Source organism: Schistocerca piceifrons, chromosome 4 (assembly GCF_021461385.2).
Source record: "Schistocerca piceifrons isolate TAMUIC-IGC-003096 chromosome 4, iqSchPice1.1, whole genome shotgun sequence".
Taxonomy (NCBI): Eukaryota; Metazoa; Arthropoda; class Insecta; order Orthoptera; family Acrididae; genus Schistocerca; species Schistocerca piceifrons.
In genome coordinates, this window is record NC_060141.1 from 247,079,990 (window position 1) to 247,092,832 (window position 12,843).

Sequence of the window (12,843 nt, forward strand, 5' to 3'; positions counted from 1 at the left end):
GGAGACAAATCATCAGGCGCAAATATATTCCTTAGACCGTGGCCATATTTCTAGGAAACTGATGTTACCAAGTATTCTGACAGTCGCTAAGAATGGGAGAATCACATTACAGCTGTAATCCACCAAGTAACTGATGAATCTGTACCAAAGCCTCAGTGTCACCTGTGGCAATTGCCTGTCCATGGTGGAGTGAGTCGTGCCGCTCTGAAATCTGGAGAAGTTACACTGTTCTGTGTAAGTTCTAATGCTGAGTAATTGTCGAAAGCCTGTCAGCCTTTGGAATAAGGAGGTGACATTTCAGTGAATGATTAGAGACAGATGCAGAAAATACTGACACAGATTCCCAAATACTGTAAACTATTCTACCAAAATGTTAGTAGTATGTGAGACCATTAATATGATTTCTCAGAGAGAGAACAGGTGTCACTTTATAGTGTAAATATTGAATAGTTGCCTCAAAATCAGCCCAGGAGAGTAAACTGCAGAGTATTTTGCAGGATAACAGCCACTGTAAACAAGGATACAGCATTTTGTCATCATCATCATTGTTGTCATCAACTTTTGATAACAAAAATGATGTGTGGACCTTTTATTTAAGCAATGACAAAGAAAGTACCAACCTTTGTTGTTGTCTGTAGCTTGCTATGGAACACCTAGTCATGATAAGCTTTTTTTGTACTACATGTTACAGGGGCAGCTAAAGAAATCTCGTAGCTTTGTTCAACCAAATTTGGCAGACAAAACATTTTCGTGACACTTTGAAGCAAGCAGTTTTAATCCCTCTCTTGAAACTACCAACCAAGGAGTGGATGTGTAAGACATTGGACTCACATTCTGTAGGGCTTAGCTTCACTTACTCATATGGTCATCCAGATTTAGATTTTCCATGGTTTCCTAAAATTGTGTAAGGTAAATACTGTGATGGCTCCTTTCAAAAGAACACAACTTTAATTACCTTCTCTTCAAAGGAACATTAAAACATTGATCTTTCTTCCTACCTTTCCTCAAAACCAGGGAAGGACAATAGATGGCTAAGTGGCTACTTTAATATTGCTCTGATCACCTCATTGGGAAGATTTTGCTGTGGATAATAAACCGCTCTTGAATCCAGAGAGCTACCAAATCTCTTCCAACAGTTTCAGAAGATATAATTTCAACATAAATAACTTGACTGTGGTGAATGTGGGTATTAAACAGAATTTTCAATATGGTCATCATCTCTTATATGTCTTGGGTGGTCATACAGTACCACTTGGAAGCATAATGTAGTTGAGACTCGCTCCTTCATTGGAGCATTCAGAGTTGACTGCATTTCAATTCCTGACCAGTGTCAGTTTTTAAACAAAGATGCACGTTCTGCGAGCATTTCTGTGAAGCGTAAAATACATAAATATAGGGAAAAAACAGCAGTGTTTTATATCGACAGCGTTTGATATTGGTAATCACTGCTTCGTGTGTGGTTTCGGTCCTTTTTGTGGGTGGTTCACCCCCCACCCTTCAATTCAAATACATATGTCATTTAAATATAAAATTCATCAAATATTTGCTGATTAACACACAACTGATTATCACTTTCATGAAAATTACACATCTTACTTTTAGTTATAATAGAGGGAAACATTCCACGTAGGAAAAATATATCTAAAAACAAAGATGATGTGGCTTACCAAATGAAAGTGCTGGCAGGTCGACAGACACACAAACAAACACAAACATACACACAAAATTCAAGCTTTCGCAACAAACTGTTGCCTCATCAGGAAAGAGGGAAGGAGAGGGAAAGACGAAAGGATGTGGGTTTTAAGGGAGAGGGTAAGGAGTCATTCCAATCCCAGGAGCGGAAAGACTTACCTTATGGGGAAAAAAGGACACGTATACACTCGCACACACACACATATCCATCCACACATACAGACACAAGCAGACTTAAATATGTCTGCTTGTGTCTGTATGTGTGGATAGATATGTGTGTGTGTGCGAGTGTATACCTGTCCTTTTTTCCCCCTAAGGTAAGTCTTTCCGCTGCCGGGATTGGACTGACTCCTTACCCTCTCCCTTAAAACCCACATCCTTTCGTCTTTCCCTCTCCTTCCCTCTTTCCTGATGAGGCAACAGTTTGTTGCGAAAGCTTGAATTTTGTGTGTACATCTTATTTTTAATTACATATTGCAAAAAGAATCTAGTTTTTATTTTAAATACAAGGTGAGTCAGGAGGAAAAGTATATGCATTGAGGGATGATAGCATTAATGATCCTGAATAAAAAACTCTGTATGGGCAAATGCAATCTTCCGAATGGTTTCTGAGATAGAACACATGTAATATCACTTTTCGTGAGTCACTCGAAACCCACACCCTCCAGCGAAAACATGTCACAGTACAAAATTACATTCATTTTCCTACAAAAAAGGACCAATTCATGTTTCTCTAGGACTTACAGTTTGCCCAAAGACAGCGCAAGGATACTGAAAACCTGGCACAACGCTCATGCGCCATAGCTTAGGTACTCTTTATAGCCCAATCTGAAGTAGTTTCCCGACCTGATGGAACACAGGTGTCCTGTATCAAACTGTTCGTCTCAGCTTTCCCTACACGACTGTCATACATTGTGAACAATAATGATGTTTGAATAAAACAGAAAATAAGCAATAAAGTATTATTACACACGTTCTGTCTCGGAAATCATTCACAATAGGGCATTTGTCAGTGTGAAGTTTTTTTGTTTAGAATCGCTTATACTATCACCCCTCAAACCCTGTACCTTTCCTCCTGACTCATCCTGTATAAGTTCTTCATTACAAATCTTTGTTAATAAAAACATTTCAAATCAAACTTTTTTTCCATCTTTGTGTCTGTTATGCTTCATGGAAACAATTGTGGAACATATTCCTCTGTTTAAAAATTTACCACAACTAGGAATCGAACATGAGCCACCCAGACAGTAGGGGAGCATTCTTTCCACAGAGATGTTCTGCTTGTTGAAAAATTGGCCTTCCTTTATGGTAGTAAAGATGCTCAGATAACTTCAAAGCCAATGTTCTTGAGAATTTTTGAGAGTTGCGTGAAGCTCCTTCGCGTGATTGGTGTTTGAGTTCTAAACTCAAATTTGTTGTGTGATCTCCTGGTAGGATAACATGCTGCAACCTCGATGCCATGAAATCCACAACAATTTTATTTGATGTGTATCAGTGAGCTACGAGCTGTTATCAGCCATCCCAATGCAGCAGTGTATTACAAACACTCATTCACAGGCGTCAAGCTGTTTCAGATCTGGAGAGCTTGTCAGCATAGGTCAGTCATCTTCACTCTGTTTGTCCAGAACAGGCACCCCAATAAGCAGATTCACAATGCATTTCAACTAGTATACGTTAGACCCCAAGAGCAGCCAGAAGAAACAAAGAACTCCTCTAGAATGGTTTCCCTGCCTTATGTGGGAGGTGTGTCTTTCAAGATGGGCAGACTCTTGGAAGAAACACCAAATAAAATGTGTCTTCTGTTTTTGAGTGTGAATGTGTACATTGACCAAATGTGTTGTGTTGTTAAAGACAGATGTGATGGTCTTAGGCATCACACCAGATTGGGTTAGCTGAGAAAATCTGCTGTCACTGAGCAGAATCTCGATAGGGGCATGTGATGAACTTTGCAGAAACCAAGGCATCTCATACATCTTCACATACTGGGACTGCATCATTAAAGAAAGCAGTCTGAATATGGACAGCTAATATGTATATATTATATGTAATATATATAATATAATTAACAGAGGCACATGTTTTCAACTCAGCAAAGGAGGGGAACCAGCATTAGCAACAGTAAGAAATTGTCTGCAGACAAAAGTTCAGTGAGATGACAACACCAGCGAGAGAATGAAGCTAGTACAAGTAAGCTGAGTACCAGCACTGTGCCCACTGTCATTCACTGAGGTCCACAGCTTGCAGCTGCATTTTCTGGTTGTCAGACACTGACAACAAAGCTCCGTAAGGGAATCGAGCAGTGGATGCTGCATTTGCAGCGTGGGAAAATTATGCGATGACATTATAGCCCCAAATCATTTTGTCTGCACTTTTCTGGCAGACCTGTTTATAAATTGGTCAGTCACAACTGCCATCCCCATTTGCATCTGAAGATGGCAAGTGGCTGTCTCATGAAAATCTCATTCAGTTGTCCACCTGCTTTGCTTAGCTGAGTGATAATGTGTTTGCCTACCATGCAGCAGGCCCGGCTTCAATTCCTGGCAGGGTTGAAGATTTTCTCCACTCATGAACTGGTTGCACCATCATCTCATCATCACCCATGCGCAAGTCACCCAATGTGGCGTCACCTGAAATAAGACTTTCACCTAGCGGCCAAACTTCCCTGGATAGTGCCTCATGGCCATCAGTGCCACACAATTATTTTTTATCATCATTCAGTTTAACCAGTACAATTCAATACTGTGCCTGAGGACTTATACAGTATTACTAGTTTTGCTCTGCTGCTACCAGTTTCAGTTCCTGTGTCATCCATGAGTGTTTGGACACTAAGTTTGGTGCATCTAACAGCCTTTGCTAAGAGTTTCAAATGAGGAATTAAAATTCAGGGTGAAAAGATATCGGTAGTAATATTTGCTAATGGCAGTGCTGTGCTCAGTGTAGACGAAGAATAGTTAAAGGCCCTGTTGGATGGAATGAAGAGTCTACTGTGTACAGAATGTATATTGAGAGAAAACCGATCAGAGACAAAAGTAATGAGGAGTAACAGATTGGAGGTTAGCAATAAACTTGTCATCACTGATGCCCACAGAATTAAGGGAGTCTGCTAGCTTGGAAGTAAAATAATACATGATGGATGAAGCAGGGATGACATGAAACCAGGCTAATCCAACCAAAGAGTGCATTCCTGGCCAAAGAAGTCTGTTAATATCAGACATAGTCCTTAATTTGAGAAAGAAATTTCTGAGAATGTAGATTTGGAGCACACCATTATATAGTAGTGAATCATGAATTGTGAAAAAACAGGAAAAGAAGAGAATTGAACTGTTAGAGATGCGGTACTGCAGAAAGATGTTGAAAATCAGGTGAACTGTGAGGTAAGGAATGAGGAGGTTCTCCGCAGAATACACAAAGAGAAGTATGCGTGGAAAACACTGACAAGAAGAAGGGACAAGATTATAGAATGTGTGTTAAGACATCAGGGAGTATCTCGTATGGTACTAGAGGGAGGTGCAGAGGGTAAGAACTGACACAGAAGACACATATTGGCTGCTGACAAAGCTCAAAATTGTCTTTTATGTTAAAAAGTTCAGGAGGACTATTCTAGGTTATATTTTTAAGATATGAAACATGTGTGGCCTTATTGACGTCCAGTTCAACCAGCCCTCTCCAGAGTCACATTGCCATGGCATCTGAGTAGTTAAAATAAATTAACATGTGATGGGGAAAACTCACAGCTGCTGTTAAGAAGGAAAGGAAACTTTTTGGCCATATATTGAGACACAGTAAGTTTTTAAAAATATATTAGAATGATTTTTTTAAAGAAAAACAATAGCATATCAAGGTAGAAAATAATAGAACATCTGCAAGTCGTTACAAAAGTTGACATTATCAAATAATGAAGAGTGCAGCACAAAAATATAGGAAAGTGGTAGCAGAGACAAGGTGTAACCTTTATAAGTTGATGTTGAGTTGATATAACATCTCACATCAACACTGTGACTTTACACCAATCTACACTGTTAATTGTGTGCAAGGTGACTAATTCGGCTGTTTAGTTATGCACCTTATTTGTGATGTCAAGATCATCGTACTGAATAAATTTGTGATCTATGACACAGAGCTGCAGTTTTAAGGGCGCTGGAGTGAGTGGGATGTATTCAAGATGATAAATTCCTCATCTGCCTTTACTCCCCAAGTCCTCTGAAACCACCCAGTGTCTGTACACAACAAATCAATTTGGTCATACCAGGATTCCATCCTCTACCCACAGTGTCTGGGAAAGAATGCAATATATTGCTGAAGAATGCAATATATTGCTGGGTATGTGGGCTTAAATAAATTTGGGTGTGAGAGTTATTGGCCAAATAGTACATAAATGCACAACACATGTAATGTGTTCAATAATATCTTGAATATTGTGTAATTTGTGCCTGGGTCAGCTATAATAGTAACAAACTGATACAGAAAAGGGAAGTGGTTCATTCTTTAGTGGATAAGTGAGTTATGGAGAAAAAAATTAAAAGTGATTGTTACCGGAGATAAGAGCAGGCAGAAGAAGTTGCTAGGAGGAGGCGGATGAAGAAACAGAAAAAGTGAGAAATTGCTCCTGTAAAGGCACAAGTCCAGTGCCATAATGGGTGAACACTGAAATATTACTGTATAATGGAAACTATTCGTTTAGAAAATATTAAGAAGCACCCAACTTCACGAGACAGTCATTTTGTGTTTACTATTATTTTTTGACCATTTCCACATTGCATTCATTTCATAAAGTGTGAAATCATTTCTGGCTGATCCCCCATAAGTGTGTGATATAGTTATGTGACACTTGTAATTTTACAGAATGTGTTGTGCCTTCATGTTTTGATAATGTGTTTTCAGTAATGTTGATTATATTCCATATGTTTTTAGCATTTATTGGCTGCACACTGCAGGAATGTAATAGTTTTCGTAATTCCAAAATTGTTCTGATGTGCAGTTGATGTATGGTAATAGAGTAACTATTTCTCACAATTTATGAACAAAATTTATGCCATAGTCTTCAAAAATAGGACTCAGTGATGTGATTTTTTTTCTAACTTTAGTGTTTGATTTGTTTATGCTAGTAGCATGATGATGGCCAGTGACTGAAACCATTTGTAAATACTTGTAAAGCTGTGTGTCGTGAATTTCTTGAAATATTTAACAGCTACTGACACTTGCTCAAAAACAAAGTTTAAATTGTCTGTGTGTTCCATAATAGATGAAATTCACAATAAATGTTATGATGTGAAACATAATGGAAAAAGGTGCATATACACTTTAATGGAAAAAGGTGCATATACACTTTGAAAATACACTAAAGAAGGGTGGGGTGGGGGAGGGGGAGAGATGCACAGTGAAGGAATTATGTGAATGGGACAGAAATTGTTAGATGTGATGTACATGTGCAGACAAAAAATGATTACAATTTCAGAAAAATTGGATGACTAATTCAAGAGAAAGAGCTTCACAAAAATTGGGGAGAGATCCGATGAATTTTCTGGCCAAGGTAGGGTTTGGCTAGTGTGAAGACAAGCAGTAAAGACTGTTTCCATTTGTGGGAGGGCATTATCTTGCCGAAATGTAAGCCCAGGATGGCTTGCCATGAATGGCAACAAAACGAGGTGTAGAATATCATTGATGCAACACTGTTCTCTAAGAGTGCGCACATAACGATGAAAGGGGTCCTGCTGTTGGTTGTCATCTGTGGTACCCTTACAGCAGGGTGCCATGTTGACGATATTCTACTCCACATTTTGTTGCCCTTCATAGCAAGCCATCTTGGGATTACATTTCAGCAAGATAATGATTTCCTGCACACAGTGAGAGTTTCTGCTGCTTGTATTGGGGCTTGTCAATCCCTATGTAGATCAACAAGGTCACTGGATCTCTCTTCAGTTGAGAAAGTTTGACGCATTATGGGCAGGACCCTCAAACCAGCTTGGGATTTTGATGATCTAACATGTCAGTTGGACAGAATTTGGCACAATATCTCGCAGGAAGGCATCCAACAACTCTTAACCAATCAGTGCCAAGCTGAGGAACTGCTTGCATAAAGGCCAGAGGTGGACCAATGCATTACTGACTTGCTCAATTTGTGAAGCTCTATCTCTTGAATAAATCATTCAACTTTTCAGAAATTGTAATCATTTTTTTTTTCTCTGCACATCTAAATCACACCTACCAATTTCTGTCCCAATCACATAGTTCCTTCATGGTGCCTTGTTTCTTTTTCTTAGAGTGTATATATTTGTAATAGCTAGATACATCTGTTGTTGTTGTTGTTGTTGTTGTTGTTGTCGTGGTGATCTTTGGTCCGAATACTGGTGTGATGCAGCTCTGTACAGTAATCTATCCTGTACAGCCCTCTTTGTCTCTATGTAGCTAACGTCTGCAGGTTATGCAAAGAATTGGAAAGCAGATTGTAAAACCATAATATATGTGCAACAGCAAATTATTGAACAAGTTTAAAACATTGCTGAAAATAATAAAACAACCAACAATTACAGAAAGCAGTAATGGTTTACTCAGAGTTGACATATTTCCACCTACAATGTCAGGATTTGTATTGACAAAGGCAATAAAGCTGAAATAAGCTTATATACTAAAATAAAATATCAAGCAGCATACTGTTTTCCAATTCTCTGCATGAACGTTCTACTGTGGCATAGTATATGCTGCAGGTTTCACAATAAAGGAAATTCGACAACTTAAATTGATCTGAATCTTCTTACCGTCGTCAAGCCTTGGTCTGCCTCTAAAATTTTCGCATCACCTTGAGATGTCCTATCAACTAATCACTTCTTTTAGTCAAGCTTTGCCATAAATTCGTATCCTCCCCAATTCTGTTTAGTGCCTCTTCATACCTATTTTTGGTATTTTCTTCTTATCTATTGCTTTTCTGTTGATTTTGCAAAAAATTTTTACCGTACTCCGTTGTGTGAATATTTACTGCATTCTTACTAATTTTCGTTGTTTCAGTCCTTCACAATAAAACTGAAAATTAATTTGAGTTGCCTGTAACCTGAACCTTAAAAAAATATGTTGCCAGTGATGCCAGTTTAATTTTAAATCTCTTTCCACAGAAAAATCGCATAGAGAGGCAGAGTTTTGGTCCTACATTTCAGCAAGACTTATTCAGCACTGTTGGTCCAATTTTTGTTGTGAGTGACAGTTCCCCACCGAAGGAGGATCTTGAAGAACTGGTGCAGCTTTGTGGAGGCAAGATTGTGACTGCTGCTCGTAGTGCAGCTATTGTTGTTGGTGGCCAAACGAGGAATAATATGGCTATTTGTGTGTCTGCAAAGTGGATTCTTGATTCTATTACATCTGGTTCCCTCCAGGCATTTGTTGATTATGATATAATACAAAATCCAGCCTAATTGTATTTATGTGATCTTTATTGCGCATTCTTGTATCCATTTATTGTGCTGGAACATCTCATAAGTATTAGATGCGGATTGTTGAATGAATTGCAGCTTATGAGAATTTCATGTTCCTTAGGTTGGTTATTATACCAGAATGTATGTAGGGTGATTTCCAATCTTTGCTGGTGCTTGCCCCATCATCACTCCTTTTTTATAGTTATTTCCTTTTGAATAGCAGCTGCTAAAACGTGGAAAAAATTGAACACATGAATTTATTTTTCATAGCATGAGAAAAAAATACATCACACTTTTTGTGTCACAGTAATATATGTAGTGGGTTGTGTGCCACTCTAAACACCATTTGCCGCATAGCATTTTAGTATATATAATGCAGCTTCCACATTGTGCTGTCAAGAGTCCATTTTGAATTTTTTCTTTTTGTTAGTAGAATGAAGAAACTACTGATATCAGTTGTGGCCATTTGTTGTAATTTCGTTTAGTATGTTGTTATGCTGTTTTGCATAGGTCTTTTAAGATTATTTAAATCATTGTAATATTGATTAAAGAAAGCAATGTAATTGTTAACTGCATGGTATCAGTTTTGTCTATCAGGAAATGCTTATTCTGATCTAGTTTTTGTTTTCACATTTTTGTTATGACAATTATTTATGTGTAAATTTTATATTGGAGCAATTAGACTTTGTGATTTAAGTACAATTCATTGTGTTATCCTACAATGTTGCCCATTAACTCCAAAGAATGGACTTGTAGTTCATTATTTAATAAAGCTATTGTTGTCGTAATGTAAAAAAGAAAGAACTGTGTTTTCTTTTGCATGACGGTATGGTTGTGGAAGATAAGAACACCTCAAGAGGAGTGAAGACAAACATGAATAACATATAAAATAATTGTTTATTGCTCTGAAGAGAGTGCAGTTATTATATCAATATATCGCTAATATACAAAGTTCTAAAATACATTTGTACTAGTTTCAAGCTGCAGAAGATTAATGTTGTAATAAGTGATATGTTCTTGGAAGTTGCTTCTGTGGCTGATAACAGTTGTGCTATTGTGAATGAAACCTTCTGAAAAGAAACAAAATTGCACTCTTCAAGTTCTGGGGCAGTCAAAGAGAACACTTTGGAAGAAGGCAGTTGAAAATATGGTTAACAACTGCAGATGTAAGAGACCACTTATGAACAGAGGGGTTACAAATTGCAAACACCTACATTAGCACATGTCTATGGGCCCCCTTACACACACACACACACACACACACACACACACGCACGCACGCACGCACGCACGCACGCACGCACGCACAGAGAGAGAGAGAGAGAGAGAGAGAGAGAGAGAATTTGTTGTAATCAGAAACAATTAAACAATGAAATAACTGTAGTGAACCAACAATATCCAGTCTTCCAATATCTAAAATTGAAGCAATATTAATGCTTGATCACAGTCAATACTTCATTAATTTCCTTTGTTCATAATTTCCAGTTCTGAAGTTATTTTAAATAATCTGTGATAACAGATTGTATGACATTGTGGTATCTCTCTCTAATGCATAAGTGCGATGAGATGGACTCTGTAAAAATGTATGTTTTTACACATTTTTGTATATATATATATATATATTTGAATATGCTTTGTATCAAATTAATAACTCTATTTCCATTCACAGTGTAAAAATTTGATTGACATGTCACGATACATTCGTCATGTACACAAAATAATTGTTGTTTACAAAGAATACAATAAAAACAAAATTTAACTTGATTTCACTAGAAATCATCTTATTGGTATGATTTCCTTGTAAATGTTCCAGTTAAAGTTGCATGAATCTCATAATTATTTGTTTACATAATGTCCAGAAATTTGCTTTTATGCAGTTAGAGTATAAATAGGTACAGAATTGTTTCTTGCTTTGTCAGGTTAAACATGCTTGCCACATTTGTCCTCTCAAGATGGTTACAATTTAATATTCATTTGGGTTAATTAAGCTCACTGGGCAAAAATATTAATCAATTTTGTATGTGAGCCTTGATAAGTGAACTGCAGCTCTGGCTTCAAGTGGATGGACTGCGTGCAGAACTTCTTAGTCAACCAATCAACTGTGTCACATCCTCTCTAGAGCAGGCCATTTCAGCTTTCCCCCTTGTCGCCACAGTCACCCCCAAGAGCCCATCAGCCTGGCCACCATTGGCCGGAGGGAGTACAAGCAACACACCAGGCGGCACTAGGCCACAAATTTGTGCCTCATTCCTCTGCATCCAGGAACTGTTTGGAACCTTCCACAGCCTCAGTTCTTTCAATTTATACAGGTACCATCTCTTTCATTTTCCTACCTTCCTGCAGTTTATTCAGTTTTCATTTGCAGTTCATAACCAATGAATTATGGCCAGAGTCCACATTTGCCCAGGAAATGTCAAACATTCTAAAATCTGATTTTGAAATACCAGTCGTTATGTAAGCTGTCGGAAACCTTCTGGTGTCTCCAGGCCTTTTTCTCGTACACAGTCTCCTTTTATGATTATTAAACGAAGTGTTAGCAATGATTAAATTATGTCCTGTGCAGAATTCTACCAGGTGACTTCCCCTTTCATTCCTTTCCCCAATCCACATTCTCCTACTATTTTCCCTTCTCTTCCTTTTTCGTGCTACGGAATTTCACTACTTCGTCACAATTAAATTGTCATCTTTCATCATACATTCTTTCAATGTTATCTTCTGCAGAGCCAATTGGCATGTCAACTTGAACTACTGTGATGGTTATTGGCTTTATATCTATCTTGGTTATGAAATACATTCACTATGTTGTTCGAAGCAGCCTACACATACTACTATTTTCTTATTCATTATTAGACCTACTTCTGCACTACCCCTATTTGATTTTGCTTGTGTACCCTGTACTCACCTCAGAATTCTTGTTCCTCTGCCTCCATACTCCACTAATTCCCTTTAAATCTAACTTCATCGCATCCATTTCCCTTTGTAAATTCTCTGATCTACCTAACTATCCTGTTAAGTGATCTGAAATTCCACATGCTGAAACATATAATGCCAGTTTTGGTTTTCCTCATGACATCCTTCTGAGTAGCCTCTCACTCGGAGATCCAAATGATGAACTGTTTTAATAAAGAAGTTGCCACCATGATTAAACCATTCTGTAGAACTGTATGCCTTCAGAAAGAATAACAACTGTTGTTTTCCTCTTGTTTTGGTTGTTGGCAGTACCAACATAGCAAGGTCATATTGGCTAACATTAAGAGGGGAGAGTAGTCAATCACCCAGACTGTTGCCCATGCATCTGCTACTCATCTTCAGGAACCACAGATTAGTATGGCCTCTTCACAGGTATCCCTCCATTGTGGTTACATCTACATTATGGGTATGTATATCGTAGAGACACATGAGCCACATCACACCATCTTGACAAGGTTATTGGTTAATTTAAGTTCATGGTCAATACCGTCTGACTGAAAATCAGTCTTAAAGTCTCTTCATTAACTTTCCAGTTCATCATTAAAGTCTGCCCATTTGCTCCATGAAACTAGATGTATGCTAGTTGCCTGAACATTGTCAGTAATACTACACTGCATTTATACAGATCCAATACTGTGTTAGGAAATTAAGAGCTGTTGAGTACAAAATCATTATCTTGCAGGGCCTGGAGCATAATGCTGATTTCTGTTTATGTAGACCGTATTCCCATCCTTTAATGCTTTCATTGTAATTTACATTAGATGTATATGCTCAGTTG

General features: G+C 37.9%; 1 protein-coding gene across 3 annotated transcripts in view; it reads left to right on the top strand.

The window, feature by feature from the left end:
- Positions 1-10,781, top strand: part of LOC124795031 — a 237,273-nt gene extending 226,492 nt beyond the window's left edge. For 2 of the 3 annotated variants that reach the window (XM_047258806.1, XM_047258807.1), the window contains exon 7: positions 8,799-10,781. In XM_047258806.1, the coding sequence (XP_047114762.1) occupies positions 8,799-9,095 (297 nt within the window). In that variant the 3' untranslated portion in view covers positions 9,096-10,781. The remainder of the gene's footprint in view (positions 1-8,798) is intronic. The other variant, XM_047258808.1, reaches the window with a different exon arrangement.
- Positions 10,782-12,843: the final 2,062 nt, after the last annotated feature.